The following is a 12,059-nucleotide window of genomic DNA, read 5'->3' as shown; positions in this document are numbered from 1 at the left end:
TTTTGGGCTGCGTGCTATTCAGGCTAAGAGAAGTACTCTCACAGTATCCCCGAGATGTCATCATACGTCTTTGTGGTGGCGCGGCTGTAGATTGGCTACTTACCGAGTACCTTGGGACTCGAAAGAGAGAGATTTTCGTCGCCGTATTCCGAATACGTAGTAGAGCCGGGAAAGCGACCGGGGGAGGGTCCTGTTAAGGACACGATAGCAGTGCCTTAGGCTAGGTGTGGCCAGTACGCTCCCGACACTGGAGCACGAGGTCTCTTGTCTCCCCAGGTTTTATCGCCAATGTCGTTTGAACTCGAGCCAAATCTACCTCTTGTCTCTGTAGCTTCCCCGTACTCTCGTTATCGCTACCCTCATGTCAGCTCGAACTCAAACTCCCACCAAGGTGGTAGTCGACACCCAGAGTTATTGCACGGGAAGAAAGGAACTTTTTTGCTTGTCCTTATGTATTACCATGGGATGGAATTGACGATTAATCTGCTCGTCTAGTACCCAGGTCAGTAGAAGGGCAATTCGTGTTAAGAGATCGCCAAGTTGTGTTTGGTCGAGCAGTGCAGCCCAATTCGTAGACCAACAAGGCGTAACAATGTAGCTTAGGAAAGCGACCAATTGAGTGGATCCTCACTGGCTGTTCTCCGAGCCTATCCACGACGGCGATCAGGTCAAGAGACGACCGCTATGCCATCCGATGGCGCCCCCCGTTGCACCGTTAAAACAATATCCTCCTCCTTTCCCCCTCTCCCCCCCCACACACACACAACACGCACGTAGTCCGAACTTGACCCGCTCCAAGTGGGGGAAAGAGAGGCAGCGTCTTTGCACCGCGACCACGGGGCATGCAGATGCAGTGTGGATACTGTATTATACACATTCCAGACCTCACTCACACGCGCACAAACAATTGGAGCTTGGGCGTCCTGGTGGCGTCTAGAGCGCGATTCCGTTTCCATCGCCTTTGAAAGCACCGTGCACTACCCACGCCATTAGCATCCATCCTTTCAAGGAGCAGACAGAGGAGTAAGAGCCAGAGAAGGAGATTGTATACTTCTCATCCCTGCTACCCGTTATCGAGCATGTGTTTAAATGGATGGACAAGCGAATCTAAGAGTCCACTCCCAGTCCGACTGAGGCAAAGATCAAATCGATGCCTGGCTTGAGGGGGGGAAATTGAAAGATGCGGAGACTGAGGCTGCCGCTAGAGAAGACAGGGCGTGCGACGGTGAGCTCTCCAGGGGATTCCAAAGCAACGACGGGACCCCTCTCTTGATCCTGCTTTGGACAAAATAAGAATGTGGGTGTGCGTTATGTATCCAGGTAACTTTTTCGAGATCATTTTCCCATTGGTATTATCGTTCCTTGAAATTGACTCGTCCATCGAGGGACTCTCAATTGTTCGTAGCTGCCAAGGCAACTTACCGCAAGCGATCGATGGGAGGATGCGCACGGTATTCTCAGATGTGTCAAAGAGGAATAGAGGCTGGTGTGGTTCATCCGACCGCGTAACATGCCTCACTACGATTGATCCATTTTGCCTTTGCGTTGCCTTGGGGTTGATAGCGCTGGACTTTGCCAGTACTTATCGGGTACTTGAGCGGATCGGAAAGGGTGGAGTCTAAAGGGCACTATCCACATCCATCCATCCCATCCTCTCCATGCTTGCGATCATCCATGATGGTGATATGTTTTTATGTATTGATCGACCCGGTTCCTTTTTCCCTTATCCCTCCTACTCTCTTGACTTGCATGACCACTACGCTTTCCCCCTCCTCACCTGCTCCGTCACCTTTGGGGTCATTCTGATTCCCTTTAACACTCTCACCTCTCTCTTTCTCGACCATCTCACAATTCAGTCTTCAATCGTGAAGCCTCAATTCCTCTCGCTCCCTCTTCTCTCTTCTCCTGACTACTGCCCATTCCATTCACCCCGCTGTGTCGCGCGGCAATTTGGAGTGTCTGAGGTCTCTGATAAGCCAAGCGCCAATCGCCCATTCGAGCCTTCCCTAGAATCACCTACCTGCAATCCTCGGCGACTTCCTCCCTCGTGGAACAAACAATCACATCGATCCACAATATCTTGGCCGCCACCCCCGGAATCTCACAATCTGCTTGTTTTGTCCTTGGAACAATTGGGGAGCTTTTTGGGTCATTTCGCCATCTGGGTCGTTCTGACGTTCCTTGGGTGGGGATTGCTATCTATCCGGGCGCGCACTACGTACGGGCGGAAACGGCCAGCCTTTGACTGGGGACACCCCACGCGAAAGAGACACATTCGCCACAGAGTCTCGCCTAAACCTCTTCGCCTGGAGATTTGCAGACGCCGGTCTGGAGATCCCCATTTTATCATTCCCCAACTCAATTCTCCTCCATCTTTTTTGTTTCTTTCATGTAGGTGGAGGTGATTGATTTAATTCAGGGTCCATTCGACGACGACAACCAATATCCACTCAAATTATTCATCCTCCTCCGCTCTCCGCTTAGGCTGCTTGACACCTATTTTCTCTCTTGGTCTCTCACGCCTCAGCCCAAGCCTTGATTGAGGGCTTCGTTCATATTAATTCCAATACTCTCTCATCATGACCGAGGTACTCTCGGTGCCCGCTGGACGGGATGGTGATTACTTCTCCACAAGCCATCTTCGTCGTTCGGCGCCATCGCAGTCCTCGTTTTTTGACAACCCGCAATCATCTTACTCCAAATCTAAATCGTCATACGGCCGTCATGACCGAGATCACAACTTTTCCGTCTCGACCACCTCCTCCGCACCCTCATCACCACCGCACTTCTCTCACACCAATTTTTCCAATCCCTCTTCTCTCGACTCGACATCAGTGAGCAGCCTCTCGTCAGAATCCAAATTTTCACTCGAAGATGATCCCGTAGTGTTTCCGTCGTATGACGATGTCGGCTATTACGAGCAGATTGAGGATTTGGATACGTCATCGAGCCTTGAGCCGCAGAATGATGAATCAGAGCCGGCAAATACAGAACAGAATCCGAAAGATGACTCCTCTGTGCGAAGTAACAGCCCTCGACGATCATCACCAGAACCGCCTGCGCTTGCTGCCGAGGATGACACGGCCATCCGATCAGAACCTTCTCGACATGTGGATTACCTGTCGCACGATTGGAAGGAGGAGGATATCTGGTCATCATGGAAACATATTGTATCGAAAAGAAAATTATACGGTCAGAGCTCGCGACTGGAGAATGCGTCTTGGCGGACATGGGCCAAGTCAAAGTATCATCTACGAACCGTCTCGCCAGAAACATTAAACTGGTAAATTAAACTCCGCTTTTCCCCCCGTTGTTTGTCTTGCTAATTGTTCCTCTGCAGGCTCAAGGATTGTGATGTGACTTGGCTCTATGGCCCCTTGCAACCAGGCTCCAATAAGAGTTTCTCGCCCTCAGTGTCGGAACCGCAAAGTCGTCTCTCGAAGAGCAACTCTTTTCTCAACAAGAAACCCATTTTGAAGAAGCGAAGCATGTCGGAAGTCATGCTGCAGCGGTCCATCTCCGCGGCGTCCTTGCTGAAGCAAGCCGCTGCGGCAGTTCAGGCTCAACAGAGTGCCAGAAATGGAGATGGAAACCGCCCCCCTGTCGGCCGTGCTGCTTCCGACTATATTACCTCCTGTGTCATGTCTCCTCCCATGAGTCGTGGCAATTCAAGTGCTTTGGAGTCAGTTTCATCATCTGGGATCCCGTCACCCAGCAGCGGCGAGCGGCGACACATCAGATTTGCTGAAAAGGTTGAGCAATGCATTGCCGTCGACAGCGCCGAGGATACAGAAGAGGAGGATGACTACAGTGCAATGGATGAAGACGACGACGATGACTCATCCGACGACGGACTCGTGATGATGAAGAAGACCCCTCGCAGACCCAAACCGCCGAGGCGCAACAGTTCCCGCAACAGCACCAATGGAGAAAACAAGACGATTGCAAAGTTGCCCTCTACGACGCTCAAATACAAGGATACCCCCGAGGACGAAACTCCAAAGCAACAAGTGGGTGGGTTCTGGGGAACGAAACTGTCCCCTTCGCCGTCACAAGAGACTCTCAGACCTTCCCGGCCATCGAGCAACTTTTTGCTTGACGAGGAAGATGAAGATGTGGATTTGGATTGGGAGCCGTCCAGAGTCTCCCATCGCGAGAACAGCAGCTACGACGCGTCATCTCATATCCACTTTTCGTCAACTGAATCGGAAGGTACGAGTACTCCAAGCGGTCTTCGGCGCACTCCTTCTGGCATGTTTATGCCTTATGAGGAGGACGAAGATGATGTTGTGGCCGCCGGCCTCTTCGGCAGAGTCGTCGATACCGTCAATACCGCAAAGGACATAGCCCACGTTATCTGGAACGTTGGCTGGCGACGATAAACCAAAAACTGCTTTTTTTGCATGAAGTCCTCGCGGTTGCGAGAATTATTTTTGCTTCTTTTGTCGTCTTCGGCAATCAGCATTCACCTAACCAGAGCTCGCTCTACGAACTAATTGGAAAGGTGCAAATTCCGGAAGCACTCATAACATAATTTCCTTTGACCTTTTTTTCTCCTTTTCTCTTTTTTCCCTTTGCATTTCTCTCCCCAGAGGGTGACTACTTACCATCGCATCTTTATGGCGGCAGCGGCGTTTACTAGAACCCACGGCGTTTCCTCTGTGGCAAAATGTCTTTGACGTTCTTCTAATTCCCTCATACCAAAGATTTCTCATTGTCTGTGCACCCGCTTCCTTTGGGTCACTTTGCATTGCGAGCGCTTACCAGGATGGTCATTTTTCTTTTTCTGTTTCTCGTTTCCTGAGTCATTGCTTTTTTTTTCTTCTCACGTGCCATCATTCCCATCCTCATTAATTTTCCGTTTCCTCTGTATTTGGGAGGCATATCCTGGGAAGGAAGGATTTCTGAGCTTTGCGGACAGTTTTCTTTCCTTTTTCCTTTGTTGCTTTTGCTCTTGCCTTTCCCTATTCACCTTCTACATTACGCACCGTACCGAAACGAGAAGCCCGGTGCCGGGGTTGCTGGGCCCAATACTTTCCTTTGTCCATTGGGCTTTTTGACCTTTGGCTAAGTAACAGCCTTGCCCTGGCTTTTCGTCATCGTTTTCATCGTTACGTCTTGTATTTACGGTCCGCCTCTCTGATCGCATTTTTCCTTGATCGGTTTACTCGCGCACCACATATACAGAACCTAAGTAATCTAATGAGGTGACCGTGGTGCGCGGTAAGAGATTATAGAAGAGGCCATCCTACGAAAAGGAGGAGCAAAAGGTTTTCTGCTCGCAGTATCCAATGTAGAAAAGATACTGATTGGTGTTCTACGATCTGGGGGGCTCCCAAGTTTACCACGCATACAACATACCAGTCCACTTTTCGTTGTACCTATTCATTGCCGCAACGCACGCACACGAACTTAATGATAGAACGTCGTAGAAGAAGAACACGAATACCTTAGCAAAGAAAAAAATTTAAAACCTTATCAATTCTGAACCTCTTCATTACACCGTGATGTAAAAGCATTATTATTTCCCCCCTTTTCTCGCTAAAATTTACATTGTGCTCGTGTGCTCGCTGTTCTGTAGCTGTCATTGTTTTCTTATCTTTCATCCCCATGGGGGCCATGGGGCCCGTGTGGAGAAAATTGTGGGAGGTTCAATTGAAACCTTCAGGTACGCAACAAGTTCACAATCCTTGGCAAACCCTGATAAGAGACCGGGAATATTTTTTCTTCTTTTCTTTTCTTTTTTCTTTTTGTACGTGCATTGAAGGGCGCAGCCCGCCCACAACGTATTGTGTGAATTTGTGAGACATGCGGGGGTGGGACTGTGGGAAAAAGGGATCTGGAAGCAAGGGGTCCGTCTGTGGGGGGGGACCCTGGTCCCTGGGGATAAGAGGAATACCTGGGGAAATAAGATTTATCTATCCCTGTATCCATGGTAGACAAGCTTTTGGTCCTTGCTCACGTCTTCTGTTTTCCGGGGAATTCGGGGAATGTGTGAGTATATCCGTATTCCCCCCCCTTTTTGGATCAGCAGGAGTGTATATTCACAGTCATAATATAGTAAATATAACTTGCTGCTTGACAGCGAGAGATTGAGTTGGATATCCTGTTCCTCTAAAATACTGTAACTGAATTACTGGAAGTTGTTGTTTTAGGAAAATAAACGCTACTCTGGGGCTCCCGTCTTGCTTATGAAGTTAGCATGGCATTGCTGGTCTATTTATGGATGAATCGGGTTGATATATAGCCTCTGTATGCCGGTAAGGTGTCCCTTTGCTCCTACTGATCGTGAGTCAAACAACTTGGGCCGATAACTCGCCATACACAATCTTTAGAAATTGAATCGTCAGTGAGGTGTCCTGCATTTTGAGGCTCTTTTCAAGGCATTTGTTGGTCAGCCGGGAACTTATTATACCGGACCGACAGGGCTGAGCGGGAAAAGTCATTGCGCCCCCATGTGGGGCTCAACTCCATCTATTACAGGGTTCTAACTACTAGTTCTCCCTTTATATTGGACAACAGCTTTCCCACTCAGCCTTGCAATGGCGGAGCTGAACCTCCTTCAGCTCGTCGATCTGACCATTTCATTTTATTTATTGGAGATGAGAAGAATGCCCCTCCTATTTAATATCGCGCCCATCGGCCGTATTAAATTGGAACTGAACAGCTCACTTCTTGACATGACTGCTTTGTCTATATGTCTCATCAAAGATTATCGATTCCATTGATTCAATATGCCAAATCCTCCCCAGCTGAAGCCTCGGCGGCTTAGGACGCGTACGGGATGTCTGACTTGCCGCCAACGGCGGAAGAAGTGCGATGAACGGAAACCCAAATGCGTGGCTTGCACACGCAACAGGGTTTCCTGTACTTGGGAATTTGCTCCCGAGGATTCAAATTATGAGCAGGCGAGGGCTGTGGCTTTGTCTCGTTCTAACGCGCTCGACGTGCCGCCTCATGCCCAACTACGGGTGTTTCTGGAAGTGTCCAAAGCAGCGCGTGCACAGCCGCGCCTCCGTGCGGAGCTTGAACTATCCGTCCACATATCCAAGTGCACACGTCATTATCTAAGTGCCACGGCAGACACATTGTTTGCCCTAACATCTCCCTGTCGGGAAGGGCTCTGGACGAGAATGGTCCTTGGAGAGGCCCAGGCCCACCCGTTCCTTATGGACTCCGTAGACGCCCTCTCATCGTTTCATTGCGCATATCTATATCCAGAGGATGCGCCGCGATATGTCAAGCTAGCGCGGTTGAGCAATGCAGCTGGATTGGCCAAGTTTCGCTCGTCCGTAATCCGGATCAACAAGCACAATGCCACGGCGACGTTAACATTTACGTTCTTCCAAATACTCCTCTGCCTCACAACGCCCTTTGCACTTGGAGGTGAAAGACCCTCTGAAACCATTGACAGCTTACGGGACTTGCTGGTCGCACTGCGCGGTTACTACCATCTTCAACCGGCATCGTGTCCATATGTAACGGACCCGGCAGTCACCGCCTGGCTAAAAGATAAACCAGATAACTCTTCTTCTTCTTCTACTCCTGCTCATTCGCACAATACTGATATCCTTTGTCGTCTCTCACATTTAGCAGCCGCTATTGACACGGCAAGCTTTTCAGCTGAAGAAAAGAGAATCTCCCGTGCGGCGCTGGTGCAACTTTATTCTTTTTTTGCAAGCACGCCACTCGAACCAAACTTTTCGATCCTATTTACTTGGCCGTTGATTCTCTCAGACAGATTCCTCGATCTCATCATGGCACGCCATCCCCTAGCTCTCATCATCATCGCCCACTGGAGCATACCTGTCTTCCAAGACCAACATTGGCTGTTTGATAAGTGGGCTGATCAGATCTTCCACAGTGTGGCCAGCATTGTTGGGCCGAAAATGCTTTATATGCTTCAGGGCCTCCGGGATGGGACTACGTATAGATCGGATGACGAATTAAATTCTGTGATTATGAAGAATTGGCTTCTGGAGGAGGAACCTCAACGGATTCCACATCGAGGTAAAAACCCATTGGTGGAGCGGCGTTGACGCCTTATATAGAGGCAGCTACCTTATCTAACTGAATATATGTTGACTGTACTTACCGAACGACACATTTATGCACAAGCACATTGTACTTGTCATAGCCTTCCATACAATTGCCAACTTGTGGCTCTGAAAACTCTAAATTTGCAAATTTTTTATCGTTCCATCTTTAGAAGTGCCAGCCAATCAGTATGTGTGAGGAAATCAGGACAATGATGCTGGTGGCTTTTGCATTCCCCCGACTGTCTGGATCTAGAGTTCTGGCTCATGACAATCTCCAGCTGACCTGGTGAATTGGGTTGAGGCAACATTTGTATTCTATAACTGACACCTTGCTGAACGAATAATTTGTAGCAATTATTCCATAGCCCACATATGAGTGGCATGTGGATGACCATGCCTGTGATATCATTGTAGAGCGATTCAAAGTCTAGTACCTAGCTAAATCTCCTGCCGCGGAGAGACGAGGTAAGAGGGATAGCCGACAAGACGCGATAACGACGTGTGATGGACCCCTGTTTTTACCAAAATCGGCATAGGCCGACGGACATGGTTGAGCCAACGACAGTTGATAGTTCGGACGGCAACAACAACAACAACAATATTGGATTACAATTTTATTGACGAAGGAGACTTTCAACCCCAGCTAAGAGGACGCGACTGTTACGAGCTCACGAAAATACGGACAAAGGTGGCTCTGAAAATCACGATTGCAACGCCTTGGAAGCGGAATATTGGCCAAGAATCGAATTCAGGAGAGCTTCCGCACCGATTTCATGCAGTAGCTCCCGAGATTGGGAGATTCACGGGGAGCCCAGCTTAACGCCGTCCTCAAACTATCTTTGGGAATTTTTTTGAATAAAACAAGATGGCTGGCCTTTCAGACGGGGTGGAAGGCGATCTGTTCGACCTCACCGAGCTCGTTCTCGGCCTCGATAGCGACGAGGATTCCGTGCGCAAGATGGCTGCATTCAAGCTCCAATCAAGTATAGGAGATCCATCCTTTGCAGAGGTGTTCGTCGCATCCGGCGGTCTCGTGAGACTACGACATTTGATTATGAATGCGACGGGAAATACTCTGGCGTATGGGCTTACGGCGTTTTCGAGGCTTTTGGACGTCGATCGCGGCTGGGAAGCTGTGGCAGAGGATTTGGTTGAGAGGGTATAACAGTCAATGCCGAGAATATATTATCATATGGAACAGTGCGCTAATAAGGACTGCTTTTGCCACAGGTCGTCGAGCTGATCGTAACGCACCCTCTCGTCAATATACTTCGGGGCGCAATGTCGATTCTTGTCGCCATCGTTTCACATTCATTCGCCGCGGGTCGGTCTTCGCAAGCATATTCGTTTGGATTTAGAGCACTTAAACCTGTCATCAGCCGTCACCCCAAATTCCTTGAGACCTTGGTCGGCAAATTATCCTCGGCCGACCACGCGCTGTGCGCAAACTCGCTACAATTGATCAATTCGTTGATGCGGGATGCGATCAGCACAGACCCGGAAGGGGATTGGCAGGGATTCGTCAAGCGGCTACAAGAATCAGGCGCGTTTAAAGCAGTGTATCTATTGATGCAAAGCAGTGCATTACAGGAACTGGCTCATCCGCTGCTGGAATTCCAGGCGTTGACCAAAGTGCTTTTGCGGAAATGGCGGAATGTCATGGTCGACCCAGCAAGTTCGGAACATAGGAAGGCACTGAAGGGAGTGTATCTAGCCAGCAACCCGACCCCTCCTGGAACCGCCTCAGACGACGGCGACACAAAGAGAAGCCGAAAGAGCCATCCAGAAAAATGGCGTCGACTCGGTTTCGAGTCTGAAGCTCCGGCGATAGAATTTGCCGAAGTAGGCGTCCTCGGAATGTTGGATCTGGCAGATTATGCGAACAAGCGCCAAGAAGAACTTCAAAAGGTGAGTTGCAGTGATTTTCTTTTTAGAATCAAAAGTGAGAGTAGCGTGTGCTAAAACTTTTGCCACGAGCAGTTACTTTTGGAAGAGTTGGCGTTGCCCCAGGATCAGCGATGTCCTGTTGCCCGAGCGAGCATTGCCGTTACTTTGATTCTGTACGAGCATTTTGAGATTGACAAGTCAGAGATTGAAGACGCCAAGGGCTACATTGCTTTTGAGTCGCGAACGTCTTTTGAGAAACTCTTCCGGCCACTGCTTCTTCAGTGGCCTAGACTGCACAATAGCGCTCTGGAAGCCTTTTTCCGCCTATGGAAAACCACTGGAGCCGAACAGGTGGACTTTGAGAAAATAGTGGATCTAGTGCGCATCCTTGTTGACCAGGTCGTCGGCCAGGCTGCACGGACAGCTGATCTCGACGAGGTGCGAGAGGAATTCGCAGCATTTGACTGTGCAAAATTGAGAGAGATTCAAATGGAGCTGCTGGAAATGGCTTATGAAGACGTCTGGGGCAAGCACTTGAGGTAAACTGTCCCCCTGTTCGAGACTATCTTGTTGCTGCGAAAAATTAAATCATTTTCGCATCTAGGCAAGTTCGTGACGAGCTCGACTACGAAGCTCTACATTTTGTCAAGGAACAACGAATCAGATGTTTACTCCAGGGCGCCTGGTTTCCTGGCGCACCAGACCCCAACCCCTCGAATGGGCCTGTAAAGCCGCAAGACCTCTTGCCTGCATCGTGGCGCTTCGTCCGACTGTCGCATAATCGACGATATCTCCACTATGCGACCTTTAACGAAAAGTCGACGCTGGATCCGAGTCTAGAGATGCTTTCTGAAAAGAGTGAGTTCTTCCTCTCTCCTCCTCCTCCCCCATCCGGCCCCTGGGTCACTCTCTCCATTTCTCCAGAAGGAAAAGTAACGCATTACTTACCGATGACGAAATATAGTCGACCTATCCATTGTGTCCTCCGTCGTGTCGAATTTCGATCCAAACGACTCGTCCCCGCAAAAGCGGCCATTGACAACTGCTACAACGAGCAGTTCGTCCACTATCCACGCCGACCCGGCTACAAACACCGCGGTAAAACCACAACATACTTCCTCCTCTTTCCCTACATCATCTTTCAATCCAAACCATGCAACTTCCAAATCGTCCTCATCATCCCTATTACTCTCCCCATCATCCTCATCAGCAGCTGCGGCTGCGGCTGCGGCTGCTGCTACATCGTCAGAACTCTACCGCATCGCCATCCTCACGCGCACATCATCCAACCCACCAGCATCAGCATCGTCAAAATCTCATTTCCCACATCCCTCTACCGCCTCTTCCTCCCACCATTCTAAGCATAAACATCATCCAAGCCAACCCGCCGTCCAAGGCCGTCACACGGGCATGTCTGCTGGAGCTGCCGTTACTGCTGGTGGTGGTGGTGGTGGTGGTGGTGGTGGTGGTGGAAAAGCACCCGGAACAAGAGGAGGCACAGCCATTGCAAGTTCTAGCGGACCCGCACCCGCTCCAGAAACCGTCCTGCTCAACCTCTCCACCCCTTCGTCCGACCTCGCGGCCGAGTGGTTCGACTCCTTGCTCATGCTCCTCGGCCACCCGCCCCTCACGGCCCACACGCATCGTCTTATCGAGCTGATTGCTTCGTATGGATTGAAGATACGACTACTTAATGTCCGGTATGATGCGCATTCTCTGTCCCCGTCCACGTCCCATTTTGGATCTACCTTTGCGTTAAACCGTGATTATGATGATGTTGATGAATATGGGCACGGGCATGGTCATGATGGCGGTGGTGGCGGAGTTGGGGGGGCGGTTGGTGGTGGTGGAGGAGGAGGAGGAGGAGCAAGAGGAGAAGGAGTAGGAGTAGGAGGCAGCAGAGAAGTCAAGACTAGAGGTGCAGGCGCAGGCGGGATAAACCCACGTGCAGGGACAGCAGATGATTACGCGTCAGGCGTTCTCCTCCTCCCGCAAGTCCCGAGCCGCGAAGGCCTGGATGATGATTACTGGTATGAGGATTTTGGAGGAGGCGGCGGCGCCGGTGGCGGTGCGGGTGCAATTGAGGCTTGAGGCTTGAGATAGAGCGCGATGAAGTGTGAAATAACTTTTTAT

The 12,059-nt window shown here is 50.1% G+C and overlaps 4 protein-coding genes across 4 annotated transcripts; all 4 read left to right on the top strand.

The window, feature by feature from the left end:
* Positions 1 to 272: 272 nt before the first annotated feature.
* Positions 273 to 545, top strand: L228DRAFT_246625 (hypothetical protein). The gene has a single exon (XM_018332458.1). The coding sequence runs from the start codon at positions 289 to 291 to the stop codon at positions 493 to 495; it is 207 nt and encodes a 68-aa protein (XP_018189334.1). The 5' UTR covers positions 273 to 288; the 3' UTR covers positions 496 to 545.
* A 2,034-nt stretch (positions 546 to 2,579) lies between these two features.
* L228DRAFT_267745 (hypothetical protein) lies at positions 2,580 to 4,382 on the top strand (the record flags this gene model as incomplete). The annotated part of the gene is made up of 2 exons (XM_018335026.1): positions 2,580 to 3,283; positions 3,341 to 4,382. 2 exons carry the CDS (start codon positions 2,580 to 2,582, stop codon positions 4,380 to 4,382), a joined length of 1,746 nt encoding a protein of 581 aa, XP_018189333.1.
* A 2,138-nt stretch (positions 4,383 to 6,520) lies between these two features.
* On the top strand, positions 6,521 to 8,147 carry L228DRAFT_246622 (hypothetical protein). Its single transcript, XM_018332457.1, has one exon. The coding sequence runs from the start codon at positions 6,735 to 6,737 to the stop codon at positions 8,037 to 8,039; it is 1,305 nt and encodes a 434-aa protein (XP_018189332.1). The 5' UTR covers positions 6,521 to 6,734; the 3' UTR covers positions 8,040 to 8,147.
* Positions 8,148 to 8,904: 757 nt separating this feature from the next.
* L228DRAFT_282462 (hypothetical protein) lies at positions 8,905 to 12,017 on the top strand (the record flags this gene model as incomplete). The annotated part of the gene is made up of 5 exons (XM_018336000.1): positions 8,905 to 9,198; positions 9,270 to 9,947; positions 10,020 to 10,465; positions 10,531 to 10,784; positions 10,891 to 12,017. 5 exons carry the CDS (start codon positions 8,905 to 8,907, stop codon positions 12,015 to 12,017), a joined length of 2,799 nt encoding a protein of 932 aa, XP_018189331.1.
* Positions 12,018 to 12,059: the final 42 nt, after the last annotated feature.

This window comes from Xylona heveae (assembly GCF_001619985.1).
Source record: "Xylona heveae TC161 unplaced genomic scaffold L228scaffold_4, whole genome shotgun sequence".
In the NCBI taxonomy this organism is placed as follows: Eukaryota; Fungi; Ascomycota; class Xylonomycetes; order Xylonales; family Xylonaceae; genus Xylona; species Xylona heveae.
Note: the sequence above shows the minus strand (reverse complement) of the source record. Positions and strands in the feature narration are given on the sequence as shown.

What these genes read in the sequence shown, in the direction of transcription:
- L228DRAFT_246625 (XM_018332458.1), top strand. Translation starts at nt 289, where the DNA reads ATGTCGTTTGAACTCGAGCCAAATCTACCTCTTGTCTCTGTAGCTTCC.
- L228DRAFT_246622 (XM_018332457.1), top strand. Translation starts at nt 6,735, where the DNA reads ATGCCAAATCCTCCCCAGCTGAAGCCTCGGCGGCTTAGGACGCGTACG.